We start from the raw sequence: 13,399 nt of genomic DNA, 5'->3' as shown, positions 1-13,399 counted from the left end.
ATTTTGTCAGTGAAAAAGTGGAGGAATGAATTGCAGAGATCCGGAATAGAGGTAGGGAGGGTGTTGGTCCGAGGCTTGAGGAGGTTGTTCATTGTGGAGAAGAGGGTTCTGGGGTTTTGACAGGGGTTGGTGAGGATGGTGGAGAGGTAGGCAGATTTGGCAGCAATGAGGGCATCTTTGTAGGCAGTGAGGTGGAGTTTATAGGCTTCATGGTGGACTGTGAGAGATGATTTTTTTGTCAGACGTTCAAGTTGGCGGCCAGTTTGTTTGTGCAGGTGTATACCAGGGTGAAGAGGTGTTAACATTAGTTCACAATCCACACCAGTCAGAGGCACTTGCATACGAAGTTCAGATGTTGTTGCGCAAGGGTGCCATAGAACTAGTCAACCCCCAAGTTCATCCCAGGGGATTTTTTTCCATTTATTTTCTGGTTGCGAAGAAAGACAGCGGGTTTCGACTGACATTAGATCTAAGAAATCTGAATCGGTTTCTAAAGTTTTTGCCGTTACGAATGCTATGAACAACTGATGTGTTACAGGCAATCTTGCCACAAGATTGGTTCATGACAATAGATTTGAAAGACGTCTATTTCACGTTCCAATTGTTCCAGAACACAGGCGATTCCTTCGATTTGCATTCATGGATCAAATATTTCAGTTCAGGGTTCTTCCATTTGGCCTGTCTCTGGCACCAAGAGTTTTCTCAAAGTTTCTCCAGGCAGCGTTGGAACCACTCCAGAGGTCTGGCATGAGAGTGTTGCCATACCTGGATGACTGGCTTGTCTGTGCAGCATCACTCCAGCAAGCAGTGGATCAAACACATCAAAGCATCTACTCAGACCTTTTCGACGATGGCTCATTCAAAAACGTCTGTCCAATACGAGACAAATACAAGAAAATCAGAGTCACACATTGTTGTATGTGAGCCCTAGCACCTTGGTCACAGGAGTTTCTCGTCAGAGGAGTACCACTGGGAGTACCACCTGCACAGTGGGAGGTCATAAGGATGGATATCAGTCTTGTGATAGTTGACAGAGTTGACAACGTTGTTTCTTACACTTCTTCACTTTCAAACTGTTCTCAGGGGAAAACAATGTTTTGGTGTGCACAGACAACAATGTGACTGTTTTTTATATCAACCATCAGGGAGGCACAAGGTCACAGAGTGTGCTTCAGGTAGCTCACAACCTGCTTATTTGGGCACAAGTCAACCTGCTGTCCATCCAAGCAGGATATCTACCAGGCCGACTCAATCAGACCGCAATTGGACAGGAAGATTGGACTCTACATTGATTGATTTTTTATAAAAAAAAAAATAAAAAAAAAAGAAGTACATTCAGAAGTGGTGCTAGTGATATGGAGGACGTATGGCGCAGCAGTAGATGTGTTCACGGACAGTCAGACGTCTCACTGCCCTCGTTGGTTTTCCCTGATGGACGAACCGGGATCTCTGGGTCTGAATGGATTAGCCTACGACTGGCCAGACGTGACATTATTTGCTTTCCCCGTTACCACTGATTTGGAGGACTCTTTGCAGAGTGCTTCGCGTCTGCTGTTAGTGGCTCCTCATTGGCCTGCGAGGCCATGGTTTCAGACTCTGTTTTCACTGATAATAGGACCATCTTGTCATCTGCCAACAGACCAGACCTCCTGAGTCTGCTAGAAGGAAGATCATGCCCACCAGAACTCTCTTGGAGTGTTCAGACAGGGCCAGGGACACTGTTTTGAGTACACGTGCGGCATCCATGCAAAATTTGTATGCTTGTAAATGGAAGGTGTTCTCTGACTGGTGTTCTAGCTGTGATGTTGATTACACTGCTCATTTGGATGCATTTTGGATTTTCTGCAACTTCTTTTGAAACTTGGGCGTTCTACATCCACACTAAAGGTGTATGTGGTGGCTTTAGCAGCTCACCGGTCAGAGTTTAGTGACTCTTCACTTGGGTCTGACTGACTGATTGTTGCTTTCCTTAAAGGAGCTAATCGTCTGTGTCTATTCTCGGTCATTCTACGTGCTTTGGCAACATTTTGGGCAGCGTTCAGAGGATTATCGCTTTCTGAAATTTGTTCTGCAGCAACTTGGGGTTCAGCCTGCATGTTTTCACATTTCTACAGATTGAATGTGTGTGCGCTGCAGTGTCACTGGTGCTTTCAGCACTGCATCTGGCGGTTTGGAGTGAAAGGAAATTAAATGCTGGTTACTAACGTAACTGTGGAAGACCGCCAGAGTCTCTGGTGTAACGAATGAGACCAAATCAGACACACATTTGGTACATGTACCATAAAAACTTTCAAACTTCTCTGGAATCTGCGTCCCATCCCCTACACAGGACAAGACGGTCTTAGTTACTCGGACAACGATCAGATAAGGAGTTTTATGACTTTTAGCAATGCGGACAGAGCCTCTGCTGCAATACTAGAACAGACTCTCCTGCATTCATTTATTGATGAACTGACTAACATGAAATGAACATGCATTCCAGAACATTTTGTGAATGATTTACGGTCGTGTGTTGTGTCTCCCCCCACTGGGGCCCAGGCCCCTGGGCACTGCCTGCCATGCTTTCATGCTCCCAAAAAGGGAGACTGCAAAACTGCAAACCTACCATCACCGCACCGTCCAACGATCAACTCGTGGCCTTCTCGGCACTTCAGGAGGCCGCACCGTCCAGCGTGCACTCAGCAGGCCAGGACAGCAGGCTTCGACTCACCACAGCCATGTGTTCGAAGCCACCATGCAAGCTCCGAACCACAACAGCGTCTGAACCACACGATGGCAACTTGCACCATGACTTTTGACCCTCACGGACCCACCAACGGACTCATTTTTCAACCACTTCAAGAATTGTCCACGATTGCAACTGACCATGCAAGTATCAATTTAATGAGGTGCTCTGAAAATGATCAGCTGATGGTTCTTTTCATACTGAAATAGATCTTGCTCCATAGTTCTATTTACTGCTTCCGGTTCCATAACACTCACCACTTTACCTATGTATGTATGTATGTATGGATGAATGTATGTATGTACGTTTGTTTTAGTGTTAGTTATGTTTGTGAGTTAGTTAATAAAACTTGTGCACAATATGGATGTGGTTTCTAAGTGTCTCTGCTTGCATACAAAGTCCCTTTTACGATCTTGATCTTGTTACATGCTCTAAGCACTGTACATGCTAAGGAATAATTATTTTTCAGTGACCATGAAAGATACACTTTTCTTAGAATAAAATGAATAATCAAAGAGTTTGTTGGAACTGATTAATTGATTGTAATATTAATTGGCTTACCTCAAATTTAATCTAATTAACTGACCCAAATATTAATAATTAATCATAATTAGTAATTATGGATTATTATTAATATTTCCCCTTTGAGCTAATATCATTACACTGGTCATTCGGCATCGCAAGAATGATCTAGAGATCGATTTGACATGTTATGGGGTTATTATAGCCGAAGACACGTCATGAGTCACGAGGTGACAACTTTGTTATTCGACTCTCGGTCACTAGGGCTGAGCGTGAGGGATTTTCTACTAGTGCTTTCAGCACTGCATCTGGCGGTCTTCCACTTAGTCATAAAACCAGTTGTTTGTAACCAGCATTTTTGGTAACTGAAAAAAAAAAAAGCTGAAATAAAATAATATAAAATAAAAATACTACAACTAACTAAAATAAGTTTTAAGTTGAGGTACTAAATAAAAATAAACCCAATTAGGAAATTAAACTAACATTAAAATGACAAAAGCAAAAAAAAAAAAAAAAAAAAAAAAAAAGACTAAACCTGAAAATATAAATTAAAAGCTAAATTAAAATATTGAATGCAATACTAGCATATACATATTACTAAAACACTGCTTGTGTAACACATTGAGTCAGATATGGTATTCTTACACCTTTATTAAGTTGAGCTAATTCAAAAAGCAGACATTCAGCAACAGTTGAACATTGTAGCAGCGGGAATAGGCGAATAAACACTAAGTGGGTTTTCTTGTTTTCTTATTTTTAACAAACTTCACACCATGCATTCAGCTCAAGAACACCCTATCGCAGGTGTTTATATTGTAAGAATAAACTTAAAATCACTGAGACTCTTCTCAGTGGCACCTTGCTTACCAGAGGCACAACTTGCTCTGGGGAAAATGTTTAATCTGCGGAATATTATTGAGTGAATTACCGTCACATGGAAGACAAAACGAAAAATAAATTTAGTATTGTGATTTTGATCAAAACACAATAACACAACCAGAAAAACAAAGTGGAAAAAGGCTCCCAAAATAAATATGCAGGCCCTTTTTTATTCTCTTTATCTTTGTGTTTCATTGTTGATGCAGGTAAACCTTTTACAAATCAGAAAGTATATCCATTTCTCGGGAATAACACATTAAACAAGCTTTCATCTCACTCTTTAACCATTTACACATGGAAAACAATCATCACACATTTGCATCACAGAACCAGTGTCAGGCTTTGCCTTTCTTACAAACTGCAAACAATTCATAGAACACCACCGCAAAAAAAAAGACAGAACAAGACAATGAGAGATTAGTTCACATTTGAGTGAATCTGTAACTCTTAGCCAATTTAGAACTTGAGTCAAAAAACAAACAAAATCACAAAGGGAAAAACAAATGCCATCAAGGTTGTTTATGAAATAATTCCCAACCAGATTACCTGCAACATTTGAGATTATAACAGAATGGTGTGTTTATGTGTATTAGGTGTTACAAAACCACTGTAGAATAAATGCGCATTAACTCGTCACTTTCTTGTTTAGGAGAGAGTTATAACTGAATGAACCCACGCGGAGATCAGGAGCAGAAGTGGAGGTGAATGAGTGTGTATGCGAGCTGATGGAAGTTTTAGGAGCCTGGGCCCCGATTGAAAGGTGTCCCTTTGGAGTTGCGAATAGCTGGGTCCGGGTAGCGGACAGACTCCATGTTTAAGGAACACCTGCACTGGACAGAGCGGTCACAAGTCCATAAAGTGAGGTGCATAAATGTGTGCCATCAGGGCACAGAGTTCAACAGGTCCAGCAGGAAGGCGTCAGGGTCTGGGATTTCTGACAGAAGTCCTGAGAAAAGAGTCAGTACAAGAGATTAATATTCTGTCTGTACAGCCACATTATTTTACAGCTTGACAGTGAGAGAGCTAAAAATGTCTGACCTACGACTAGGGCTGAAACGATTCATCGAGTTACTCTAACTGGATTACAAAAATTCCTCGAGGCAAAAACTCTGCCTCGAAGCCTCGTTAAATTCCTATGACGTGCACTATACACGCAGGGATCTGATTGTTTCACACGGACCGTTGTTCAATGTTCAGGAAGCACACCATAGCGCGTGATACATTTTGAATTTAGTTGGCGCGATGGCAAGAGTAAACGCGTGTTTGCATTACCTTAACATTGAAATCACTCGCGCCAGACGCTCTATTCGCGCTTGGTGTGAACGCACCATAACGGTGCGTGTCCACTACAGCGGCAAAACTCCGCTCAGTGCCACTGGCAACGCTGTAACGTCTCCGCTTTGGGGTGTGTCTGTTGCGAGTGTGTTTAATCTAAGTTTTTTTTAACACACGGACAGTATAATCATCAGCGATGCACGCGATTACATTTAGAAATAGACAAGCTTTGTTTCCAAATGCACCAAGCAAAGATATCCTTTCAATTGTATAAACTTTTATAAACCCAGCCAATATAATCAAAATGAACACATCCAAAATAAAATCTTTAACATTTATATAACGACTGCAAAGCGTCTAATTTGTAAACAAAATGATTTACGCATTAAATCCAGCACAATTTGCATATTTTTAAACTCTCAAAACAGACGCCACATCCCGAACCTCACAGCAATTGGATTTAGTGCGTAAATAATTTTGTTTACAAATTAGACGCTTTGCAGTTGTTATATATATGTTCATTGTGATTATATTGGCTGGGTTTTTACATTTTGATGTTTGTTTTGAGATTACAGCTGAAAAAGTCTGATTCTTATTTATAATTGTTTTATTCACATTTATTTTTTTATAAATTGTATACATTGTGAACCTGTTTGGCTTGATATTTTATATTCATTTATTTTTGTTGTCAGGTGGGTAATTTGCAGAAGGTGCAATCCTTTTTTGTAATGTTGTATTAAGAAGACAAAACTAAGGCCAAATGGCCTTTACTATTGAAGTTTGTATTCATAGTTTTACATGTTATACATGTTTTACAGTAAGTTGACTTAACTGTATTGTTATATAATTGTTGGCACTGGCACTTATAAACACTAAATGGGTAAAAATTGCAATAAATAGGCTTAGTTTTGGAACCAAATGTTGGAGTTGGAATAAATACCTCTGGTTTTTTTTTTTGAGAAATAAAAGCCAAATGCTTGATCATTTTACAGCCACATCATTTTCATTATGCATTATTTGTTTTGGTTGTTTAAAAATACACACACACACACAAAAAAAAAAATCCGATTAATCGATCGATTAAGTGCTAGATTAATCGATTACAAAAAGAATCGATAGCTGCAGCCCTACCTACGACATCCAGGAACTCTGAGAAGGATTCAGCAGGCATGAGTTCATCCTGGAAAGACCTCAACACCCTTTCTGAAGCCTCATAGATAGGCATGTCATTGTGCCTAATGTACTCTGCGAGCGAGAAGGACCAGCCTCCTTCTGTGTTGCTGGTGGGCACTTTCTGTTGTAGGAACATAGCAGATAACATTAGATTTCATGGAAGCACGCAATTATTATACATCATGCTTACAGGAGTCAAAAAGAGGGGAAAAATATCCTCATATTCTCATACCCTAAACATATCATAGATAAGATCCACCAGACCCCAGAAGAGAAGCGGTGAGCGGTAAACAGCATACTCCTTCACTGCTTTGTCAGTGAGCCTGAAATGATAAAAACGCAATCATGTATCAATTAAAATGCAATTAAATCACATTAGACAATCAGGAATAGCCATTAAAAAGAATAAATATATAAATAAAAATGATGTATACATTTTTAATGTGTACATAAATTGTATAATTTATAGAAAAACATAATGTTTTAATCATATAATGGCAAAAATAATGCTAAAATTAATTCATCACAATAATATGAGAAAAATCATGAATAGCCATAAAAAAACCCATTTAAAAATACACACACATACATACACACACACATTAGACAGCTGTCACTTTAAGACATGACACGGATCTGACATGCATTCGAACTTAACACCACATGAAAAAAATGAATGTTTGTTATTTATACTGTATAATATATAATTCATATATTATAATATCTAATTATAATACATGTTTTTTGATAATATATTATTTTTTGATAATATAATATATAATAATAATAACAATAACAATGTTTAGATATAATAAAAGTGCAAAAATTTACAAACAATAATACAGAGGCCTGAAACAATCTGACACACCCAGTCCAAGCCATGCCTGATATAATCTTGCATCAATCCTCTAGGCATACTTAGTCTAGCTTTAAGCCAACATAAGCACTCTGAGTGAGCACAGAACACTTGCCAAATCCAAAAATACACACCTAAGCGTGTAAAGCACAGCACACACTTATAAAAGCTCTTAAATGTTCAAGCTCTGACACGTGCAGAGTCATGCTTCGTTCCCTTACTTGTTAGCACCCCCTGGTGAGACTTTGCGGGCATGAGAGGTGACCAGCAGCCTGCGCAGGAAGTCAACACGTGTAGTCCTCCAGCGCTCAGGTGGTAGGATGTGCATGGCCAATATAGTGAAGTAGTGCGGCCCGTCCACCTCGTACGAAGTCTCCATCCACTTCTCACCAGGCTGCTCTAAGAAGCTCTGTAGATTCTTTTCCTCTCGTGATGTGGCCCTTGTTCTATGGAGGAAGTCAGAAGAAAAAAAAGCTTCAAAACTGTAACATGTCAAAATGCATTGGAATTTAAATCTCATCTTTGATAAACGTACGTGTTGAGGACGTAAAGAACTGTGTGAATGATGTAAGGGATGAGGTGGATGTTGCTCTCGCGGCCTCCTCCTCCTGTGTCCACGCTAAAGGATTGCTCCATTGCAAAGCGCAGGAACAGCAGCTTGGTATCATGAATGTTGAGCTGGTATGTGGGTTCCCTTTGCCCTGTGCACTCTTGCAGATATGTGTTGTGCCTGCAACAGTACAAAATAAGGATATATTCTTGTATATATTCAGGAGTACATCTTAGTACTCATTTAAACTGGATGCAAGAATGACGTACCTTGCCAGACAGGTGGCAAAGGCAGATTCGGGTACGTGTGGCCCCCATACTGGTAGGAGCCCATTGCACTTTGTGTTGGCATTCTGTAGTGCTGCACTTTCCCATTCCTCACGCCCTCTGGCAAGCCTGATTCAGACACACAGAGAGAAAATTATAAATTTAGCAAGACGACTAAACCTTCCTTGATCAAATCCATTGTATTCACAGCAATTTCACGCACCTGACAGCAGCAAGGTGACAGTCATAGTGGACTATGTTAAAGTGTGAGACAGTGCTGTAACCCTGCTGCTTGCGGGGTTTGTTCTCAAACTCCTCAAGGGCCACACGCTTCGTAAATGTGTAGATGCCCAGAACTTTGGTAGGCTGTGGAGTACAAAATATGAAGAGGCTGAACATTAACAACACAACAACCTACATTAACATGGAATGTAATTGGTAGAGAAACAGACCTGGAACTTGTAGCCCTCTCTACAAATACAGCAAGTCAAGCCAGGTTCTTCTATGAGCTCCTCCATCTGTTTAAGCAGGGATGTCTTAGTCACCACTTGGCCCTTCTCATTGGTCTGAAACAAAAGCAAAAAATTGAAATATTTCAATTCAAAGACTTTTTTCTGGTTTAAACATTAAGCTTCTATCTAAGTGCAACTCACTGTCATTCCCAGCGTGCCGAGAGCTTTCTGCCTCATCGCCATGGCCATGCGTTTCTTCTCTGCTCGAGTCTCCCTTCGAGCAGCGTCAATCTTTAGGTTAACCTCGGCGTGCTCCCTTAGAGCCTCCAGAAGATTCTCTGCTAAAGTGCCGATACCTTCGTCACTGGACACCTGCTCCAGCTTGTGCAAATTGGTTATTGAATCTGTTCCAATTAGCATCTATAACAAGAAGCGATGGTTTAATTTATTTTTGTTGTGTGCGTATGAAATAATTATCTCAAACTAGTGGTTAAAGTGTTACCTGTGTAGGGGGGTGTTGGGTGGCCAGACCACGCAGCAGTCTCAGGATGAACGGAAGGGCTGGTCGAGCAAGGAATTTCTTCCAAACGTCTGCATCCAGGCTACAAAACAATATATAATAGTCAGGGTAATCACTCTGTAGACAGTAATGTTTTTATAAATGGGTAGATAAATATTTATAATATATTTTATTGTTTTATATTTTTATTAGTTAAAAAATAGTTAGGATTAATTAATTTACATTGAATAAAATTAATAAATATAAATAACTTATTTTACAATATAAATGTATATATTATTTATATTTATTTCAATGTTTTTATTGGCGAAATTTAGCATTTTTTATTTACAATTTTGTCATACAGGTCTGGGCAGGTCAGGGTGCGTTAAATACGTTAATAATTTTAACGCTATTTTTTCCATAATTAATCGCACCTATTGAACATGATAAATCAACAGCACTAATATATATATATATATATATATATATATATATATATATATATATATATATATATATATATACACACACACATATACATACACATCTATAAAAATATGTATATATATATATATATATATATATATATATATATATACACACATATACATACACATCTATAAAAATATGTATATTTGGATATGGATAAAAGTTAATGTTTTATTTATAATAAATAGTGATATGTATTTATATAACACGATTCTATATTGTATTTATTACACAGTATATAATTAATAATATTATAATTAATACATACAAATTTTATGATAAATAAATACATACATATATATATAATATACGTGTTATATTTAAACATTTCATACTTCTTAGCACAGGGGATATGTTTCTTCATGTAGTCCAGAGCACTCTGGGTGATGCCCTTCTGTAAGATGAGGTCTTTCAGTTGATGGCCATTACTATTGTTCTTGATTCCTGCAGCTATTTTACAGAAGCAGTCCAGGAAGACCTTGTCATCAGCACTGTGCTCCTCATCATACCTGAATGCGAAAACAAATGGTGTTAAAATCAGCAAACATTCTCCACTGTTTCAAGGAGAAGTCAGTTCTAGGTTATAGAGATGGACAAACTCCATACTTATCGAAGTTGCAGCAGGGTTTAAAGCGCTCCACCAGGATGTGCATCTTCTCTAGTTCACCAAAGGACAGGTAAGGGATGATGCGGAGCAGCCCCTGTAGGACACTGGGATTTGAACGCACAAACAACGTGTTGATCTGGTCCAGCAGCATCACCAGCTGGTCCTTATCACCCGTCAGCAGCAGGTTACCCTGGAGGAGGAGACACAATGGAGGAGAGATCTAAACACAACTGGCTCACTTGCTGTTTGTTTGTAATATTCACTGCATAAATAAAAATGTCTTGCTGACCTTGTCTTCAGACACAGTCTCAGCATTTGCCTCATCCAAGATGATCTCCATAATACTAAGAACCTGCTCTGCTATGGATGCTCCTCCACTGTCCTTGCTCTCCTGCTCTGCCACCAATGCCTGAAACACAACATCCAATTACAAATATCCTCTTAAATATAAAATTTTATCTCATAAGCACTAGTGCTGAATTCTTTTGGTATGTTACTTACCAGATTCAGCGTGCCCAACATAACATTCAGTGTGTTCATCTCTGGTTTCACCAGCTGCTGTCTGTTGATTTTCACTTTCACACAGTAACTAAACAACTTGAGAAGAACCTATAAAGTAAAACACAATCATTAGAATTGTCTCTGAGGTTTCTAAGGAATGTATAAAGAGAGGTGAACTTCACACTCACGGTGAGAAGGTGTCGGCCCTGTTTGAAATCTTTGATTCCAGAAAGCCTGTTCAACATGCACTCTAGACCTCCACACTGCGCCATCACTCCAGCCATCTTATATACCTCCTCATCATCCTCCTCTTCATCTGCAAAGACACAAAAAAACAATTAAAAATAAGAAACATGAGATAAACTAGAGGAAAAAAACTGACAGTAATCTTAAGAAAAAGTCCTACAACATAACACTTACCTGTAGTTGAGTCCAAAGACTCAATGAACTCCTCTGTTGCATCTCCTAGAAGCCCCCTCATTCTGTAGATGATCCTCATTGGCTCACCCTTTATTGAAAGAAACAATTTTTAAATTGTGGTCGATAAGTAAAAATAATTTTTAATCATAAGCAAAAAGTAAAAAATTAATAAAATAAAGTATCTTTTGAATTCTCTTTAGCTCACCTCATTGGTGGGGCACCAGACCTTCTTATAGACCTCAGCAACAGACAGATCCAGACTAATGATCTTGTTATTGACAAGGAGCTGCAAAGAAAAGTCATGTTTAAAAATTAATGCAGATAAATGTTCAAATAAAAGTGTTCAAGACTAAATAAGATAAAGCTTTTTTCTTTGTCTTGATCTTGTTAAAATCGTGTTTTCCCCCCTGCATGTTTCTGGTTGCACCACTTAGTTGGGCACACCACATTTTCATATATTTATGAAATGTAATAATACCCCCTATATTTATTTTAATACATTATTTTACCCCATTATTTTAATACATTTTCAGGATTCTTTGATGAATAGAAAGTTCAAATGAACAGCAATTTTGATCAATTTAATGCATCCTTGCTGAAACTATTTTTACAAAAAGAAACTGACCCCTTTTTTTAAAGGTAATGTAATTGACCTTAAAACCTTAATAAACGTCTTTCTTTTTTAGAATGATTTAAAAATACAAATAATGGAAAATAAGGCCAAGCAAATTATTTGAAATAAAGCCCCAGGACACTGGACTGTTGCAGATTGCATACCTCCATGCCACTGTCGTCTTCCAGTAGTGCCACAAGATCGCAATCCTGGCAGATTTTGTTCTTGATATCCCTCATGAGAGGGCCAATGCCTGGTTCGTTACTGCTGTATGGGTTTCCTGGCATACGGCCCTGCAGGAAGTCCTCCTGCTGCGGGTCCTTCTCCAGCGTAACAAAGAACTCTGTCACCTCATTCTCCTCCTTCACAGACACAGATAAGAGAAATTAGCTTGAGTATTGCCAAGATCATTTTTCCAAAAGCTATAGCCGAATGTCAATGAGCTGAAGTCTACTCACCGGATAAATGATGCTACACAACCGCTCGAAGATGAAGACAGGGGTGCGGTAATCATCCAGATCGTACCGCTTTGCAGTTTCGATGCACACAGCCATGAACGCTTTGGTCTCCGACTCAGTTCCTACAAAAGAAGAATCATTGAGCTGATTTTGTCTCTAATAATGCAGCAACATCAGATAAGACCTGAAGGTGAAGGCTGGAACCTGTAGTCATATCTTCTAACATCTCCAGCAGCATGTCCTGGGTCTCATCTATCAGTTTAGTTCTCTGGACCACCAGCTTCCTCAAGCACAAGTAGCCGTTCAGGACTGTGCCAACCAACCGACTCTTGAAGTGACGCTTAATGGACTCCACCTCCACGAACGAGGACAGCAGGCCTGAATGAAAACAGAAACTGTTAAAAAAAGCCACAAGCTCTCAAGAAGTTTTAGATTAATTTAATTTAACTTTATTGATCCTGATCAAATAGGACACAAAAACTAAAATTCACCTGTTAAGCTCTTGAGGGCATATCCCTGCTGTAAGTCTGTGCTCAGTGTGGCCTCTTCAAGGGCGAGAAGATGAGCAATTTCCTGAAGAACACAAGTTCAGGTTAATGGAAATGACACATCCTCACTATATAACCATATAATATTTACAGTTTCTGATGATACCTTGGTGATAAGGTTGCCAATGTATGGCAGGACACCCCGGGCAGCCAGATAAACCTTCCAGTGAGCAGGTTTGATGAGCTTCTGGTACAAAGCCAGGTATTCTGCAGCACACTCTCCCGCGATGCTAAGCTCATCCAGATAACTGAAGAACAAACAACAAAATCTTCAGTCCAGTAAAAAATGTCTCCTAAATCTGACTCGCTTGAGTCTATTGTGAAAATATTGGGCCAAAAAGGATTATTTTATTCATCCATGTGATTTATACCTTGTTAGAAGGTCCAGAACTTGCTGCTTGCGACTGGGGATTGTTGTTAGAGCTTCGACGATGGTGCAAGCCGCCTGTCTCGCTGCCTGGGTGGCTGGGGTGAAGAGCACCTTCGAGAGGGGTTAGATTACATTAGAGCACATAAATGGAGAATAGAATCAAGACACTCTAGAAACTTTTGAGGGAGCATTT

General features: G+C 39.3%; 1 protein-coding gene across 23 annotated transcripts in view; it reads right to left on the bottom strand.

The window, feature by feature from the left end:
* Nucleotides 1-3,873: 3,873 nt before the first annotated feature.
* ubr4 (ubiquitin protein ligase E3 component n-recognin 4) overlaps nt 3,874-13,399 on the bottom strand; it is a 52,967-nt gene continuing 43,441 nt past the window's right edge. For 21 of the 23 annotated variants that reach the window (XM_081387574.1, XM_081387575.1, XM_081387579.1 and 18 more), the window contains 23 exons: nt 13,208-13,317; nt 12,943-13,084; nt 12,780-12,861; nt 12,493-12,666; nt 12,289-12,410; nt 11,995-12,192; nt 11,423-11,503; nt 11,218-11,305; nt 10,986-11,113; nt 10,798-10,905; nt 10,586-10,705; nt 10,296-10,486; nt 10,025-10,198; nt 9,201-9,300; nt 8,900-9,118; nt 8,699-8,812; nt 8,470-8,612; nt 8,250-8,375; nt 7,966-8,160; nt 7,652-7,876; nt 6,807-6,897; nt 6,533-6,695; nt 3,874-5,072 (listed from right to left, as the gene is read on the bottom strand). In XM_081387574.1, the coding sequence (XP_081243700.1) occupies nt 5,008-5,072; nt 6,533-6,695; nt 6,807-6,897; nt 7,652-7,876; nt 7,966-8,160; nt 8,250-8,375; nt 8,470-8,612; nt 8,699-8,812; nt 8,900-9,118; nt 9,201-9,300; nt 10,025-10,198; nt 10,296-10,486; nt 10,586-10,705; nt 10,798-10,905; nt 10,986-11,113; nt 11,218-11,305; nt 11,423-11,503; nt 11,995-12,192; nt 12,289-12,410; nt 12,493-12,666; nt 12,780-12,861; nt 12,943-13,084; nt 13,208-13,317 (3,159 nt within the window). In that variant the 3' untranslated portion in view covers nt 3,874-5,007. The remainder of the gene's footprint in view (nt 5,073-6,532; nt 6,696-6,806; nt 6,898-7,651; nt 7,877-7,965; nt 8,161-8,249; nt 8,376-8,469; nt 8,613-8,698; nt 8,813-8,899; nt 9,119-9,200; nt 9,301-10,024; nt 10,199-10,295; nt 10,487-10,585; nt 10,706-10,797; nt 10,906-10,985; nt 11,114-11,217; nt 11,306-11,422; nt 11,504-11,994; nt 12,193-12,288; nt 12,411-12,492; nt 12,667-12,779; nt 12,862-12,942; nt 13,085-13,207; nt 13,318-13,399) is intronic. The other 2 variants (XM_081387588.1, XM_081387589.1) reach the window with 1 other exon arrangement.

This window comes from Scardinius erythrophthalmus (assembly GCF_964197995.2).
Source record: "Scardinius erythrophthalmus genome assembly, chromosome: 15".
Lineage (NCBI taxonomy): Eukaryota > Metazoa > Chordata > Actinopteri > Cypriniformes > Leuciscidae > Scardinius > Scardinius erythrophthalmus.
The sequence above is the reverse complement of the archived record's forward strand: the minus strand, read 5'-3'. Positions and strand labels throughout refer to the sequence as shown.